Raw genomic sequence first — 19,241 nt, forward strand, 5'->3', positions numbered from 1 at the left:
TCTGGATACGACGTTATTCGAAGAGGACATAAAGAGTGTGTCAGGGGTTTCATATTTCAGAGTGGTTTAATGAGGACACACCCCCTGTGGCCTTTCAGCCGACAGTCCCTTCCCAAGTGAGACGTAAACACAGTGTATCTAGCGGTGCAGGGTCAGTGCTGGCGGTGAGGACAGGACATGACTGAGAGAACACAGTGGGGATAAGGACGTATCTGCGGCACCTCGGCAGTCTCTCTCTCTCTCTCTCTCTCTCTCTACATCAGACGTCCGCCAAGGTCGCCGGGGTCACAGGAAGTGCGAGGAACCAATTTGACTGGAGGTGAATGTGTGTGCGGGGCATGTGGTCCAAAAAAAACCCATCACATATCAGTTAGAATAATCAGCTCTCTCATCTGTAGACCAGGTAGTACACAAAGATGAACACATGAACACACACATGAACACACACACACACACACACACACACACACACACACACACACACACACACACACACACACACACACACACACACACACACAGCGGTAGCAGCAGAAGCAGCACCAGCAACAGCAGCCTATAAAAAGCTTGTGTGAGCAGTGTGCAGTGTCTGGGGCCTGAGATTGGGTTCATTTTAAAGGGCTGAGGAGGCCTGCTCCAGATTATAGGAGGACTTCTGAGGAGCCCACCCTGAGGCAGAACTCAGATCCTGGCCTTGATCCCTGCTGCTGCTGCCCCTACCCCCTTGTCTGCCTGTTACATTTGCAGAGCAAGGAAATAAAACCCCACACAACAACTTACAGTAAACACTGGGAGAGGCAAATGCCCCGTAAAAGACCAATAACACCCCTCCTCCTACTCCTCCTCCTCCTTCTCCAACCCCTGCCCTGGCTTCCTGGACCGCTCTAAATGACCCACTGGGGATGGAGGCAGCTGTGGCCTGGCACTGAACGCAGGATTAAACTTAAGCTCCTTTGTCTGGTCACACTGTTGCACGGCACCCACGCAGATCTTGATGGGGAATCAAAACAACAAAAATAGATGGTCATCTAGTGGCTGGTGCCGTTGATCTGTTGGGAAGTGTTTTCAAACAGGGCACTGCTGTGCACTTATCCCCCACCAACACACAAACACAAGCACAAACACACACACACACACACACACACACACACACACACACACACACACACACACACACACACACACACACACACACACATAGCCCACAACACGTGTGCACCGCATATCAGGTGGTGAGAGCATAAATTCTCTTAGATCACAAAGTTTTTTTTATTGTCAGTGTGGTCTGCCAAGGGCTATTTCCATGGCAACCAGCATGAGGCACGTTAAGGTCTATTCCATTATTTAGACATGACAAAGTAGGAGGCTATTACGTCAAAGACCAGACTCGTTTTTTTGTCCTTTTCTTTATTTCTCTTCTCAACTCACCACATCATCTGTCTCTGTGCTTTCACGTGGACAGACAAGGCCACTTGCAGGGAGACAACATACCGAGACACCGAGAGGGGAAGTTTGGGGACAAGTCGTGTGTTCGTGTGCCAAACGGGTCCAGTCACAGAAGCATCTGTCCCCAAGGAGACAGCGTGTGGGGATTGATTTTTTTTTTCTACCACGGCTGAATGCGCAACCATTTTGGTAGTCGTTACGTAACTAACAGCGCCAGGGACCGAAAGAGCTTTGCTTTGCAGCGCATGAGAGAGTTGAAAGATCCCATCCAATTAGGTGCCAAAGAACATTTGGGAGGAATAGACACAGGGTTTATGAATCACACAAAGCAAATGCTAATATAAGCAGGGCTGATTTCTCAACTACTCCTGACCTCCTACACACCACCCCCCCTCAAAACTCAAACTTATCCTTGCCAGTTGTGACGCCTTAGTCAGGTCTGGGGTCAGATGCCCTGCATCAATGGCCAATCAACTGAAAGGCTGTTCAACAAAGCACATATTGTTCAATGAAAAAACAAAACACAATCCAAATAATACAGAGTTTTTTTTTGTCTGCATAATTGAAGATAATTACATGGGAAAAGGTGCATCAATGACATCCATCTAACAGACATGTATGGGATGTTCTATGTTCTAAGTGTTCAGTGAATGTTCCCAGAACCCATGTTGTGGGTGACCAGACAGGAGCAGGCCGTTACCTGAAGCACCCTCCGCTCTGGCACTTTAAATTCTCCCACGGCTTCCTCCGTCTCATCACCCTGGCAACTGCTCAAGCACAAGCCTCATCCCGATTGGAGGGGGCCGGCACTAAACCTGCCAACCCATTCACTCCAGACCTCCCCCCACCCCTCCCACCCACCCACTCACCCACTTCCCCCAATATGCTGAGCGTCTGTCTCTGCAGTAGTCAACACTCAACAAGGTCTATTTATGAGTCATATACTGGATAAATAAAAAAATAAAAAGATCCCATCAGCCTGTCCAGTTTAGCATTAATGTGCATTATTAACCACCCTGGATGATAAATATGACAAAATGCTTCCATCCAGTGGTTCACCACGCTCCGTGAAGTTATAAACACTGAACTCCCTCAATTAGGTAACATCCTGGCTGCAGTGTCACCCAGGACACCCACTGGCTGTTCCTGCTGTGGTTCAGGCTGTGCCTCCAAGAACATGTTCTCCTCCAGCATTCCAGCTCTCACAGGTCACAGATTGAGTTTACAGATTGAGACCCTGGTCCATATTGATTGAGTCATGTTTTATGTTTCACATGACAAATGCTAGACATTCAGCAATTAATAAACAAATTATACACATGTCGACTCAAGCATGAGGCCACAATAAATGGTAAGAATATAATGAATATAATAAAGAATGCAAAGAAAGCCAAAAGAAAGCTCAAACATAATGTGGTGTGAATCAGTGTCTAGGGATGTCATACAAAACAGAAATCAAAAAGCTGTGAGAAAGGGGGAACAGCCAGCAAGGACAGAGCTGGGGCAAGTTCAAAAACAGTTTTTCCATGGTTTCCTGATTGAATGATTGCAATGGTGTGCAACGATGTGCAACAGGCTTTTGAGCTGGTTTTCTCTCATTTGGTGGGTGTGTCAGGGGTGCAATCCTATCAGCATTAAGGTACAAAACAAAGCCCCCCACTCTAAAAACGTTGTTAGCACAACATATCTACCTAAAGTCATCTACAGACGAAAGATAAGAATGAAAAGTTGAAAAGAAAATGAAAACTATATAGATTTCATCAGTCTCGGAATACATTTTAACAATGGCGTTCTCAGAGTGCTTGCATGAACAACAGTGGTCAGTGCACGACTGTTTGAGTTGAATCATACACTTTGCACCATTTTATCCATCTTATCCCCTGTCAAACAGGAGGCCATCAGCCACACCTGTGTGCACCTGGGCACCATTCACCTGCCAGAGACTGAAAAAGAGAATGTATACTTATAGTATGCAGAATTTTGTCTTTTGTTATTTTCTGCATGAACAAGAAGCATTTTAATTTCTCTATAAACACGGCAGTATTTAGAAAGGCTCATTAAAAGCATTGCTCAAGTGAGGTTGGCTTAGTGAGAGACACATAGCCACTGGATGCTGGACTGACTCTGATCTACTATTCATTTGGGGTGTAATACTATTGTAAAACAATGTTGCACCAGTTAAGCTACAAAATTGTTTGTGAGCTAGAGGCAGCACCAGGAATATGGGCAAGAGTAGCATCTGGCTCCGAGGACCCAAAGGAAAACAACTTTTCTCCTTTCTCCGAGATCTGATGGTGATTTTAGAGTTTGCCTTAGTTGGACGCCTTACAGCAGGATAGCTTGTTTTGGATGCTTTTTTATTCAGATCGCCTCTGTCCTCCTCTTGCAGGGCCCAGGGGCCTCATTGCCGGCCCTCTGGCTCCAGGCATCCTCGCAGGGCCCTTACAACTGACACCTCTGGCCTTGCTGTCCAGTGTGCTCATGTTTCACAACTGGATAGCTATGGGAAATCATGGTCAGTTCAGCGGAGATCGGTCCTGTTTAGACCCCCCGATGCGGGTGTTCATTAGAGGCCCGATGTTTGTGCTTTTCTGGACGGATATTTTTTATCGTTATGCGCGGACGCCGGACGGTGACAGATTATCCCAGGAAATGTTGTCTGTGATATGATGTGCACAATGACTTTGTTTTTGTGTTGATATTGATGTGTGTGTGTGTGTGTGTGTGTGTGTGTGTGTGTGTGTGTGTGTGTGTGTGTGTGTGTGTGTGTGAAACATGAAGTGCGATGTGCATGGCATCACTCTTTATCTTTAGAAACAGTGCAGCTGTTGGAGGCAGTAGGCAGCTGACAGGAGAGGCCCTCCTGCTCTGATTAAAATGAATCATCCCTTTCAACAAAGCCTCCGGATTAGTTCACTCGACGCGGAAATGCATGGATCACCGGTGCCCAGGGTGCCTCACCGAATGTTCCCGGATATTTTTCTTCAGAGACGTGGAACCAAAATCCATTTACTCCCAGAGGTTTTTGATCTTACTGAAGTGTGCATTCATTAAAAAAATTACTGACAAAATTCACAGTTCCCCTTTTACATAGCACCAAATCTCTCAAAGGTTTCACTGTGAGAAGAGCTTAGCCAATATAAGATATGAAGATGCACTCTTAAAATGAATGTGTTGAAAACAACACAACTTGCGTTGTTTTTTGAACACATCTCTGTGTCCAGACACACATTCGTTTTAAGAGTGTAATAGTATATTTTCCACATAGGGCAATCAAATAAACATATTAAAAACACCCACTGTCATGTGGCCACATACACACCGCCTCACACCAGGATTTGATCACCACACAAACACATCCACATCAGCACACATCACCACATACATAAATAGAATAATTATGTCTCTAACACTCTTTCCAAATAGCTGTGGGTCTGGAATCAACCATGAAAATCAATAAAATATTTGGGTCATTGTCAGGATATATTCATAAAAATAAAAGGGAAAAGTATCTGAATTTTAACAGGCACAGCCAATTACTACAGCCACTAAATTGTGTGCAAGATGTACACAAACCTTATATGACCATATAATTAGAGGTTTTATAGAGCCCCCATTGACCCACACAAAGTTTACTGGACGCTGCTGCCAAAAGAGCTACACTATCAGATTGATCTTGTCAAAATAGCAGAGAGCTACAGTAAAAGGAGCAGCCCTGTGCTTGTACTATGTTTCTTATTACATAACCGTTGATGGTAAAGCGATAGGAGCCAGTGGGCTCACAGCAGGACCCAGTGTGCTGCACAGCTACAACAAGGTCACAGGAAGAAAAGAGCTGTGCTCACAGGCAGAGCATTTCTATGAAATGGGGCCTTAGGAGCACAATGCAAAGTGTACACCTGCCCAGGCTAATACAAACCAGCGCTGCCAGGAACAAGAGATTCAATCCAGACTTTCTCATGACGCTACCCGACTGCTTCCGTCATAACAAAAAGACCAGCATCTGATCATATGACCAATTACTGTAGCTACAGTGTGGCCAACTTTCCCCTTCTTTCATTCAATGGACCTACACCACCTTACATAACGCATTAACTTTGGACTGTTGCAAAATGGGGATAAGATAAGCTTTAGAAACAGTTAAACTGTCTTTTTAGGTCACCGGTAAACTTACAGATGTAAACTATTTCTTAGCTTCCATACGGAACTCTATAGTATCATATTAAGGAGAATCTCACATACAGACTATAGTATGCCTTTGGAGCTTACAATCTTTTAACTCTATATTGTCTTTATTCTCTTCTTAAACTACTGTTCTCTCGTTCCACGCAATAGACAGACCGTAAAAATAAAGTGTGTGGGCCATACGGAAATTAAACAATCAAAGAAATGAACCAAAGGTGATATCATATAAAGAGTAAATGTTTGCTAAGCAGTAAAGCAAGTGTTTTTGGGAGAAAAAAAATCACTTCCCCTTTTTAGGCCTCATTGCACAAATATCCATTACTGCACAAACATCCAACAACAAATCAAACCAAACAAGCCTTGTGTGCCATTTATGATCGTTTCTGATAATCTGCTAATCAGGTTCCAACTGTTCCAAACCTCTCTCTCTCTCACACACACACAAAGAAAGAGAGAGAGAAGAAGAAAGAAGATAAAGAAGAAGAAGAGAGAGAATGCATTCCATTTCCCATCTGTTCTCATGGACACTTGCCCTAGATTCAGAGTGAGAGGATTAGTAGGGGAACGGATCTTCAAGTTGAAATAGGCTTTAACTACAGGTGTAATGTGTTCCCGTTGCTATGGCAGGAGTAACCACCGGAGAAAACAGCCATATAAACAGCAGGAATGTAATGTGACAGCAAATTGGTTGAAAACATTAAAAAGAGCATAAAAGAGAAGGCAAGAGAGAGAGAAGTAGAAATAGAGGGGAAAGGAGAAGAGGAGAGACTGATAAATACAGAGTAACCATTGACGTGACACCACAGAGCGCTAACTGACTTTTACCCCTCCTACTTACTCCTACCCCAGTCTAAAAATAAACAGATAAAGACATTTAAATGGCCTTGTGGCCATTGGTCCCAGCCTAGCTATTTGACCCCAGGTGTCTACGGCTATAAGTCATTATCAGGCACTCTCCAGCAGGCAGCCCTGACCCAAGGCTCCCCAGAGAGGAGGGGAGGTGAAAGGGTAACCCAACTCCCCTAGCTGACACAACCGGCGGGCGAGGAGGGAGCTATAATAATGCTGTCAGCCACACATAAATTTGTGTCTTTAACGCATCCCAGCTTAATCATTCATGAGCTTGCACTCACACACACAGCAGCAGCGATGATCGCCTTTCATGGAGTGCACAGCAACCTATAGACGAGGTCAGCTGTAGGTACACGGGGATCAGCTTTTGGACTTCAGCAAAAGAGTGGGCGATTCCTCTATCTTCTAAAGCTGCATAAGAGCAGCGCTCAATACACAACTGAATTAACACAGTTCAGGTTCAGAATTATATTTAAGGTCATGAATGCAAAGTCATTAACATATCAAAGACTGACCAGCTGCTATTAATAAATTCTTTGTGAAAATAATTTGTAAAGTTTGAAAATGATCCTGTGTAAGGAGCATGTGTGTGTGTGTGTGTGCTGTTTGTGCGTTTGCGCACGTGTCTGTGTGTGTGTGTGTTTGTGTGTGTGAGAGAGAGAGAGAGAGAGAGAGTGAAGGCTGTGAGTAGTAGTTCAAACTCCCAGATGTGGCACAGGGGGAAGGGGAGTTTAGCAGGAGAGCAAGCATATGCTTTCCCTCAGCTACAGCTGGCCACAATCATGTCAAACCAATCTGAAATGGACTCAAAGCCTGTTTGCTTGCCCCCCTCTCTCTCTCGCTCTCTTTCTCTATCTCAGGTTGCTGTCCCATCATACTTTTCTCCTTCTTTCCTTCTGTCTTTTGTGATACACACACACACAAACACACACACACACACACACACTCAAGTCAAGTGAGGCTGAACCGAATGGTGACTTGGCAGTTCCATGCTCACAGCTGGCCAGGCCTGATCAGAGGCCTCACACTGTCACCGCGATAACGCCTTCATTGTTCAAAGTGAGAGTCCAAAGGGGTGCATCTGATCGCCAACCAAATGAACTGTCCACTTGAGGAGATCCTGAGTTAGGCGCAGCCATCCGTAACTCACAGCTGTACGGTATCCAGTTACTCGCTCTCTCTCTCTCACTCTCTCTCTCTCTCTCGCTCGCCTGAAATACCTCCAAGTGAAAAACTTCAGGGCACCAGCTGACTTCGATATTAAACTTCAGCTTACTGTCGAAACATGCACTTGAGCTGGGGAGGGGGAACAGCTGTCAAAACATGTGTTCAAAGATAGAATAAAATCATACATAAACACGCTCACAGGTTGAAGGGTTCTTTGGGAGATCTAACATTGGAAGGTTACAATATTGCTGCTCCAAGGCCTCAAACAAATTGTGAGATTTATAGCACAGCTACATTATCATTTGTCAGCACCTGGGTGTAATGCAAAAGATTATAGTCCTGGTGCATGTGAATGACTGCCGAACACGTGTAGGAGAACTGACCAACCATTTTCCTGGCAGGCTGGCATGACAGTAATGGCTCTGATGACAACTTATGTCAGTGGTTTCTAAAACTGTTTGGACTAAAACATTACTCTTAACATTTTGTTTTCTTCCAAATGGCCCTCTGATATTGTTTCAATATAATGTTAACCTCTCCTATGAATCTTGCATATTCCTTTAGAGTATTCAAACACACCCCTGGTTCAGTGAGCCCAGTCTAAATGGCACAGGCATGACTGTAACATTATTCACTGAGCTCTCCAATGTTCTGTCACCATTAATGAAGTTACATCATGCACATTGGTCCTGTACATGTGTAGACACACACACACACACACACACGTTTGACACATGCAAACCACATGCAGAATACCAACCTTATGTTACATCTGGATCCCATACCTTGGTTTGAGGAAACAGAGCATGGCTAACCTACCTTAATCAATGGCATAAATCATAACAGAGGATAAGTCAGTGTAGATTCACCGTCTTCTGTACAGCTGCTGATCGTGGCTGACTCTGGATCTGATGCGCCGGCTGGTACAGATCCCCCAGTGGACCCATGCCAGAGGTGTCAGCTAATAGGGAAGCATGTAGGCTACAGGAAATGAGCTCACAGAGAATCTTTGTCACAAGCATATAGTTTGTGGATAGTTTTTTTCCCCCTCAAGACTGATTGGTTTCAAAAAAAATATTGACAAGCGTATTGGCACTCAAAGATGTGGAAGTGGCTGTGGTGATGACATTCAATCACAGGAAGAATGGAGTGTGTGACAGAGGACCAATGCTTCCACATCATAAGGGATGATGGATATTGGTCTCTGTGCGCTGCGCCTAGTTCTACCCCCGACGAGATTGATGAAGTAAAATGATGAAAAAGCAGTTTTGAGTGTTCCAACAAACACATGTAAAGCAATTTAGCCAAGATCATTTTTAATCATTCAAAGCTTTTCTCTACTCGTCCTCAAAAGACCTCTAAAGCAATATCAGCTATGAGAAATCTCCCATGAGAGAGAGAGAGGGGGGAGGGGGGAAGCAGGAATCCACTTTGTGTGCTTTCTCTGTGCAGCAGGCTAAAGAGGACTAAAGTTCGACTTATCCCACCCAAACTCACTTCATTTGCCTGTCCTTCTCTCCCAGCCGGCTGCTGACTGGCTCAGACATCGGGTGCAGATGGCCTAAGAAGCTCGTGCCAGCGCTGGGGTTAAGGACCGGGCAGGGAGGGGACAGCGAGTGCACAGCACGCAAAGCACCACCCTCCTCCTCCTCCTACCCAGCCCGTGCTCGCCGGCTGGGTTCAAAGCGGCCGTCTCCGAGTGTCGTGTCAGCCCGGTCCAACTCGGCACACAAAGGACAGAAATAGCAGAGCTCCCTTCTCCACCAACAGCAGCAAAGGCAGACTGCATGGAGAAAGTGTTGGATAGAGAGAGAGAGAGAGAGAGAGAGAGAGAGAGAGAGAGAGAGAGAGAGAGAGAGAGATGGGAGGTTGGACAGGCCTGTCATGACTCCAAGTTGCCTTGAAATCGCCAGATTCTGATAAATATGGCATGAGATTAAAGGTGGGTTTGTATGGGAGGGTTTAAGCTGGGGAGAGTAAATACTGCCCGAGTTGTTTGAGATCTGTTTTCGTTAGTTCAGCCCAATAGACTCTCTCAAAAGGTGGTAATCCAGTGTCCAAGCGTGGGAAAATGTGTCCGATAAACAATCCACCTTAAACAAAAAAAATGAATGAGGAGAAGAGCTTGTTTGCTGATTGTTTGCTGTTGTTAGCTGCCTTTTTTGTAATGTTGCTATGGAGACTAACGGTCCTTTTTTGTGTCTTTTCCATCAGGGAGCCTGATATCCCAGCCTGGGCTCCAATCCTGTACCAGCTGCAGCTCCTGGCCTTCCGGGACAAGCCTGACCCCCAGACCCTCCCGGTGGCCGACTGCATCCGGATCGGCAACCACAAGCGGGAGCGCGGCAACTTCTTCTTCCAGCGGGAGGAGTACAGCATGGCGGCGCGGGCCTACTGCATGGCACTGGACGTACTGACCATTCACACACGTGGTAATCCCCCTTCCATGTCATAACGAGAAGGAGTATGTCATAGTAAATCACATGTGACATAATATGACATACTAATAGACATGTGAAGCAGTCAGATATTTAGAAACACAAGTAGCCTATTATTGTAGGTGTTTTGGTTTTTATCATAGTATCAGAATATTACGGTGTTTCAGACATCACAAGAATTTACAGTGTGAACTTCAGTGAACCTGCCTTCTAGTGTCATCTGTTTTTACAGCTGTGGAGAATTTCTTCATTGTACAACTGAAGAATACAGAATGTTGGCCACAATAACCAAAGCGGCAAAAATAAACATATATAGATAAATTAACTTCATATTAATGACACTGACAACATGAAGTGGCAGGCCATGCCATCTCACCATCACTGAATAGCAATCTCCTATCAACACTACACTGCCAACAGATGACTACAGTCTGTGTAAGCGCACACAATAGTGCATGCCTCAGGGGCGAGAACAAACATCAAAAGAGACAAAAGACACTGCCTGAGTGCCAAGCCTTCTCCAAAAGATTACCCTCCAGTTAAGTTGAACAGATGCATTCTCTACACTCTTCAGTTTCGTAGCTCGCCCCAGCCATGGCAGTGCTCTCTCCCAGTCCTTCTCTCTCGGCCCAGCGTAATTCCATCATCAGAATGTGCGGTCACGTCCAGATGATGTGAGCGTCATGAGTGACATCTTCATTAGGCCCTAAGCTAATCAGATGTAATAAATCTGCCTGCGATTTCCACGTCCTTAACTACCCTAATAGGTGGCGAGGCAAACGGAACTTGAGAGGGACGTTTGACAGTAATGAGGAAGAAGAGTGCAGAGCACCAGCCTGTTAAGGTTGCTAATAATGCCTCGGATGGATGCATACAAGGGTGGTGGTGGTGATGGTGGAGGAAAATGACCTTAAATTACCCATCATGCTGTCACCAATCAGGCCTGCCTTAGTCTATCAAATTGTGCATACATGAATAGCGTTGTATAAAGTCAAATGATCTCAACATTCAACTATGCTAATTGGCCTATAAGAGTGCCACAACAAGCTAAACGGCTTAATATGAGTTTAATATAGGAAATGAGAAGTGGTTATCAAATATGCATCCACCGTCAGAAGACTGCCTTCTTCCTAGGACCTTGGCTTTGTCCACCATAAATTATCGGTGTCCCCCAAGTTTGGTAGCCTAGAAATCTAGACGCGCCCCTAGCAAATTACATTTGCTGCCAGGGCTATAGCAACTCCGTTGGCTTGTGAGCTCCAGAAATCAAAACTTAATCAGGCCAATGAAATCGTGTATAGAGTCGTTAGGTGGGCTTAACATAATGATTGATGGCTAAGGTGGGCTTAACATAATGATTGATGGCTGAGTTGCAACGGTTTGGCTTGAATTCCCTGCTACTTGAAAACAAATAAGATGGATGTTGCTGTTGGCGAACAGTGTGACACGAGTTAAGCTTTCATTAAGTTGGCAAACGTTTGAACTAGCCAACTAGCTCCGCTGGTGGAAAAACGATGGGACTCATAGCGCTGCCGCTGTCCCATTAAGCGTGCAGAGGGAATTTGAAAGACAACTGATTATCCCGCCCCTCGGACTGAGCACTGCGAACGGTGAGTGCCCAGACCCTACATTTTAATGTGGGTCTGGCTCGTCAGGCTACCGGTTTGGTAGATGGCCCTTAGGAATTCCCTTCAAGATCCTGTAGGTCCCCACAATATACGTTTCCCACCCTTAAGAGTTATCCTCTCACGTACCTGCTAACGACAGTCCTTCACAAAACAGAGAGGTGAGAGAGGTGCGAAAGGGTGTGAAGATTCGGCTAGAGGATAATGGGTTTACTGTGGACTTTTATAGCTGGAGCAAACACACAGATGTTCTCACATCAAATGCCCAGATGTCTTGCACACCGACCCCCCCACCCCCCCCCCCCCACACACACACCCACCTCCTTCCCTTATTGTCACTTCCTTTGTCCCTTTGTTGTGCGTATGTGCAGAGCCGGACAGTAACGGAGTACATTTACTTGAGTACAATTTTGAGGGATCTGTACTTTACTCGAGTATCATTTTTGGGGAGTACTCATGACTTTACTCAAGTACATTTGAGAGGCAAATATTGTACTCTTTACTCCACTACATTTCTATCCATAACCGTGAGTACCCGTTACTACTTCTAAAAAAAAAGGAAAAAAGAAAAATCTCGGAAACCCTCAATTTGTTGTTTCCCTCTCAAACGTGATTGGATTGTGCAGGCACCACTGATTGAGACAGCCTATCAGCAATCACCTTTAGCTTTCCACCAAAGTCAACTCCATGGTCAGATTTAGATAAGAGACGAAACCATGGACGAAACAATGGATGAAGACGCAACAAGTCCATCCCGGGAATGTGCCAACCCGTGGCCTGACCTCGCCAGACTATTTTAATTTTCTGAACAAGTTAATGATAGTTTTCGCTTCAAGTGTTTCAATTACAAAATAGTATTTTGTATTTGAAATACGTATTTTAAATACATGTATTAGAAATACTGCCCATCCCTGGCAATATGGTAAAAAGATGACTTGATTTTACTTTCAATTCCTTTTACATTCTCCAAGGTATTAACATTTACATTTTTTATAACTCCATGTAGGACGTTTCTGTACATAAATGTAAGCACTGTGGCAGTAGTAATGCAATATTTAGAAAATGTAGGCTACTTGATCTTGTACTCTTGATACTCAAGTACTTTTAAAAACAAGTACTTTTTACTTAAGTAGACATCTGACTGTTGTACTTTTACTTGTCCTTGAGTAAAATTTAGCAAAGGGTATCTGTACTTTTACTCAAGTAATGAAGCTGTGTACTCTGTCCGCCTCTGCGTATGTGTGTGCCACCTGCACGCCTATTCAGTGGAAGACAGTGGTCACTGAGTGGCAGCATCACAATGGTTCAGTGGTTTGTCTCTTCGCTTCTCTCTTACACCCCTTCCTATCTCCCACACCAAAAAAAGGAGGGGACGAGTGTTGCCAGGTCGGGGAGGAAGAGGAAGTGAACGACCAGCGGGTGAAGTGTCTGAATAACCTGGCCACGGCCCAGCTCAAACTAGAGCAGTTCGACGAGGCCCTCCACACCAGCCGTGACGTGCTGTTCCTTGATCCACTCAATGTCAAGGCCCTTTTCAGAGCGGGGAAGGTCAGTCATTCTCTCTCTCTCTCCACGTGGATCTGTATTATACAGAATTAACTTTTTCAACTTTCAACTTTTCAAAGTGGTAAAAAAACAGCAGATTTGACCTAATGCTATTAAAGAAGCCCATATTGATTTTCTTCACAGCTCTTGTCGGACAAGGGTGAGTATGAGGAAGCTATGGAATTGTTGAAGAAAGCCCTGAAACTGGAGCCAACAACTAAGGTGAGAGAGAGGACAGCTGTTGTCAAGCTGACCTCATAACTTCTTTCACATCTGGTTTGACTGGCCTCATGGAAGATATTCCCCCTGCTGCCAATGCACACACACTACCCTGTTCCACTCTTGTCTATTGTAAAAGTTAATTAGCATGCAATGATAATGTGTGTGGCAAGGCTCATTTTTATTGTTTTCAAAATTAAAGCAAGTGCAGTAATTCCAAATATGCCTTTAAGACAAGAGCTGGAAATATTGTGACTCACAGTTCACTTTTAGTTTATGGAATTTCTTGCTTCCTGCCTTTGTTTTGTTGAAATTATTGACAGAAATATCTGGACTTGGATTGTGCTTTTTTTTAGCTGGTCAAGGAATGGTATTTTTCATTTGGAAGGACTAAGGCTTCTTGCAGGCGTTCCCTCATTTTGTTTTGTCACAAGATTTGTTTACAATATGGAGTTCCAGAAATCTGTGTGTAGCTCTTCATGGAAAATTCATATTTTACCCTAGCTGAGAGTGCTTGCAAAAAATAATCATGATCTCCTACTCCAGTTGCCTCCTTGCCTGACAGTTGGCCATGAGGAAAATAGGCCTTGTTTTTCCAAAGGAGAGACTCGGTGGAAATACACACAAGCAGTTTATAATTAATGTGCCCAACCAAACCACGACTAAGCCAAGAGGAGCGTAGGTTTTTCATGATGCACTACCAGGTATTAACCCCAGACTATGGAGCAGACCGTGCGGTGTGTTGGGTTGCTCTTCAGCAGTCACTGACGCTGCCCAAACCTGTCTTGTCATGCCCTGGCTGTACACAGCTGCCTGCTTGAGTATCGTCTCAGTTCAACCACTGAGATTTAAACTGTCTGGCGTCTGCTATAATCACACACTGAAGTGCATGGTGACACTTTTAGTTTTAAACCACTTTATTGAATACACTCAAGTGAGGGAAACCTTTCACAACACATACACACACACACACACACACAGTGTTTTGAGTCTTTCCCACTGAAAATAATCATTAAAAATAACAAATGGAAGGTCAACACTTGCCTTGACCAGATTAAATGATTGAGGCTTTCGATGGAAGGAGGATTTGTAAACATGCAGAAACCACATGCTGGTCCCCTACACTTTGAAAATATGTTTTGTTGTCGTCTAGTCTAGTCCAGTGAAGCAGTCAGAAAATAAGCATGTGTGAATGAACTAAAGAACTCTCACCAGGCCTAATTGCAAATAACAATATAGAATCTTCAGTTAAAACAGCATGTGTATTTTGTTATGATTATTTGGGTGCTAAGCTACATGCTTCTGACAGGGAGGGAGTGAGATTCACCGTGACCTCATCTACCCTCCTTCATCCTGTGCACACTGTACCACTGCACACACTCCGCTAGTGGTGAACTAGCCTTGTCTAGACTAAACTAAAAAATCATCTGTTTCTGTAATGACGCCCTTGTGTCCAGTAGCAAGAGAGAGGGAGGAAAAAAACATTTGAAAAAGGAATGGATGCATATTGTTAGTAAGAAAAATAGAAAATGAACAGTGAATGACTAGTGTTTTTGTCTTCATCTTAAATTATTTTAATACAATACGGAGGGACATGCCCAGAGTAAAAGGCAAGCAGAGTTGCATTCCATTTGGTTGATCATTTGAATAACTTTTCCCTATATTTCTGTTTCAGTCCCAAACATTAGTTGATTAATTATTGTTGTGTGCAGTGAAGTTGTTTAAGAACTTTGAAAAATAGTGACTACTGCTATGTTTATAACTGTCTGAGTTGGACCTCCCCACAGATTTTGCTCGCTTAAAAATGAAAATAAATGTGTGTAAATACAAATACAGAAGGTACTACTGCAACAGCTATTTTGTAAACAGTTAGTGTAGTGAGGACCATTTGAGTACAACGGTTAATTCTTGCTCTTGCAACTTGCCATGGCTGTTGATAAGCTGAGCTTTGAAATTGACATCCAAAGATGGATGTTAAATAATAAAACTAAAACAACAGCCATATTCATCTCAAACCCTGTCTCAAAATATTCAACATTCACAGAGTAATAGCCAGATGAAAGGGAACCATAATCATTGATCCGGACAGAGGACATCCTGAATAAAGAGCAATGTCCAGTAGTTTGACACATTCATAAAAGCGCAACACACTGCTGTGGCTGTAGGCAACAGGATCTGTATGCATTTGCAGTACATTAACTAAATCTCTTAATCCACACCTTCAGACAGAGGCTGGAGATTGGATTTGTTTGACTGTTACGCAATCAGATTGAGATCCTGCCATTTCTGATCTAAAGTTAAATGTGGATGCAGACAAAAACAACAACAACAACAACAACAACAACAAAGCACTCCCTGCCATTGTTCAAGCATATACCAGGCCTGTTTATCCTGCTCCGGTTTCTACTTGATTCCTTTACTGTGTACAATGCTGCCCTCTTTTGGTCAAAACATACTTCTGTTCACATGAAACAATTAAAGTAACATACAGGAATTTTACAACTTCTTGGCAGAGATGTTGTTTTTGGCTAAAAATCAGAGATGGGAAACTCGGCATCAGAAAGTAAAAGCCCACCATGTATTGGTTCTACCTGTCCACCTAAAACAGGTTATTTCAATTAGCTCATCTACCTGGCTGAAAAAAGAACTAGTAAGAATCAGCTGTTTTTTACTGAAAGGTTGGAAGAAATATGTGGTAAGACTTTACTTTAGGTTTCCCATCTCTGCTTAAAATGTCATTTGGTCTTGAGAAGAACAGATAAATAGCCTACCAGTCCCCACCCCCCCACATGTAGCTCTGTGCTCTGAGTCAGATAACCTCATAAAATAGAAACGCTTTCACTGAAATGTATTACAAAAGATAGCAGTGTGCATGCTAACAAGCTTTTACAAATAATGTTGTTGTTAGTGTTTATAACGTTTTTGCACACCATCGCTAGCTATAATGTTAGACCACAATTCATTTTGCTGCTTTAACACAAGGAGTGGCAGTCACATGGAACAGCACTGTTGTTTTTGTGTGCTTTTGAGATTAACACTAACAGTTCTCATGTTATTTATTTTATTCCTCACAGGCCATTCACGCTGAGCTATCAAAGCTGGTTAAACGACAGTCTGGCGGAAACGAAACTCAAAAATGGAAAGCTAAACCAGCTCAGGTGTTAGGGGACAATATTGCACCCTTCGTGATTCCTCCCAAAAAGAAGCCCTCAGTAAGTGAATGAACACTACCTCTGAGGAAAGCGGGTCGACATTTGCCAAACATACCTTAAGCGCTATAGCCCTTTTGTTGTTGTTTTTTGTTGTTGCAGGGAATTTCTTGGAAATTTCTGCTTGGTGCTCTGGTGGTGGCCTTGGGCAGTTTAGTGACATCAGTGGTCCTGACTGCAAGAAACTAACTCACCTAAACTACTCTCAAACTACTGTACACTACAAGCCCAACAGCAGAACTGCCAAGAGGGAGAAAGTGCATTGAATCATTGTAGTATCTGCCCCTATTAGGTTCTGATGTTGACACCGACACATGCAACGTAGAATGTATTGAATGCACTTCTAGACACAAACCACATTTGCCAGAGATTTATTTTGCTTACATTTCTGTGCTGTCCCCCTGGATCACAGTTATGGTACAACTATGTCATCAAAAAACCCTCCATGTCTTTAATTCTGATCTTGTCATTCATTTCCTTCCCGAAACCCCATGTGAAATATTTTACACTTCATGCAACTAAAGGAATACAGGGATAAAGATGTGGATGTTAAATGTGGTTTCTTTAAAATTGCTTTCAATTGATAAAGACCAAACCAAAGTAAATGTCTAAACTGCAACTGATTTTGTCTTGAAATTTTTATATTTGACATTTTAGATTAAGGAAAATAAACCATAGCCTATTAATTGAAATATATGTATTTTTTTCCAAATCTGTTTTGTTACATGTTGTCTGGAGCTCCACTGTGTTCGAATTCTGCTGGAAAATATCCCTAATAAACTGTGGTAGAAGCAATAAACAGTTAAACAAATACAATCTACTGAGCCATGTTTTAAAAAGTCCTATTTGTCATCTTCTTAGTGGTAGCTGTATTGTTATTCTGTTGTTGCCGTTTGAAGTTGTGAAAAATACATAAGGTACACAGATAACAAAAGCAGAAAGGGAAGCAGCAAAAAAAAAAAAAAAAAAAGTAACCAACATGGAACCAGGGATTTGGAGTCAGGTTGATCAAGCAGTTCTTTTTAACTCTTAAAAGCAAGACATGCGATTTCTGAATAGAATATGCCTGCCCCTCTCTTTTGATGATGCTATAATCATCATATATTTTAGGCTACAGGATGCACACAGTATAGCCTACTCAAGTTTTTACAGTGTGTCATTTGTGTGCATCATACTGTTTGATCAACTCTGCAACTTGCGTGTAACATTGGTCTGTTTATTCTAGCCTAAGAGGTGATGATTTGCCGCATCATCAGTAATTAAAAGTGATGCGTGAGTGAGCAGGACATCTCATTTCTCATGTGTCTCTCCTTGATCTCCATCCTCCTTACATTACTTCCTTGTTTCCTTCACAAAATTAATTAAAAGGAGGGTTAGGACAGGAGGAAGGAAGGAAGGGAGGCAGGGAGGATGGACAAATAGAGAAATGGGATGCACCCTTGGTTGCTAGTAGTAGTCTACATTTAGCTACATTAGCCTATTTAATTTTCCTTTACGCATTGTTAACGGTTATAATTGGGTCATTCCACATCAATTCAACCAGGGCCCACACACTTAGGTCTCAAAAAATTCTGAAAAAATTACCAGGTGTACCTATGTTACCCAGGAGACACACTGTAAAATTACTTTTATGTAAGATCAGTACTTTCCAAGATACAGCCAGTTGTATGGGGGGAGGGGGTGTCAATTTTGTTCAGCCTCTTTTTTTTTGTCAAAGTTCACAAGCCCATAGGTCAAGAACTAAACCATGTAGGAGGCTCAAATGTTGCATGCTGGTACATAAATAGGAGTAGTATACTATATATATATATATATATATATATATAGGCATATGTAGCATAATCGTCTCATTTGACCTGGATGATCCTGCATGGTCATAGCTGTCCAGCTCAAAGTTGATAACATTTTTATTGGAGTTTTTGGCTTGGCTCTATTTAGGCCTTCAGAAGACATAGGCCTATTTAGGCATTTTAGACCCCATAGGCTAACCATAACCATCAAGTTGCTCAGGGGGTATACCAAGTAGCCTACGTGGTTTAGTGACAAACCTTGGTAAGTTTACTCAAAAGTAAGGGGTAACTCTCCTAATAGAAGAGCTGTATGGCTCCATTCTCCTAACAAAACAATGCCATAGGGCTAGTTGTAGGAGGTTTATCACTTAGGCTACTCTGATGCTGCTTTCGAGATATCTCGTAAATCCGCCGCCCGAGTTGGAAAGTGTAAATTACTCAGCTTTCTTGCGGCATTTTGGGCAGGCATGCCCACTTTACCTCGGAGTACTTGAGGGTGCCCCGAGGCACAATGGAGAAGTTTGCCTCGAACATCGACTACTAGGCTGCAGCCTTCCAGGCCGCGGTCCATCCCTCCAATGAGCATTGTCAAAACAGTAATTGTCATCGACAGCGCCACAGTTTGTCTGAAAGCACGACGAGATACTTGAGGTTGGAGGCTGTAAAAGCTGGCGTCTTTGGAGCTAACAGTGCTAAAAGCAAGGATTTGACAATAAAAGAGTTACACATGTACACCGATGTTTGGTATTAATGTAGGCCTATAAC

The 19,241-nt window shown here is 43.3% G+C and overlaps 1 protein-coding gene across 1 annotated transcript in view; it reads left to right on the forward strand.

Moving 5' to 3' along the window:
• Positions 1 to 17,497, forward strand: part of fkbp16 (FKBP prolyl isomerase 16) — a 42,250-nt gene extending 24,753 nt beyond the window's left edge. Inside the window, exons 4-8 of the mRNA XM_048256247.1 lie at positions 9,865 to 10,082; positions 13,080 to 13,261; positions 13,403 to 13,480; positions 16,552 to 16,689; positions 16,789 to 17,497. Coding sequence (XP_048112204.1) covers positions 9,865 to 10,082; positions 13,080 to 13,261; positions 13,403 to 13,480; positions 16,552 to 16,689; positions 16,789 to 16,875 — 703 coding nt within the window. The 3' untranslated portion in view covers positions 16,876 to 17,497. The remainder of the gene's footprint in view (positions 1 to 9,864; positions 10,083 to 13,079; positions 13,262 to 13,402; positions 13,481 to 16,551; positions 16,690 to 16,788) is intronic.
• Positions 17,498 to 19,241: the final 1,744 nt, after the last annotated feature.

This window comes from Alosa alosa, chromosome 11 (assembly GCF_017589495.1).
Source record: "Alosa alosa isolate M-15738 ecotype Scorff River chromosome 11, AALO_Geno_1.1, whole genome shotgun sequence".
NCBI lineage: Eukaryota > Metazoa > Chordata > Actinopteri > Clupeiformes > Clupeidae > Alosa > Alosa alosa.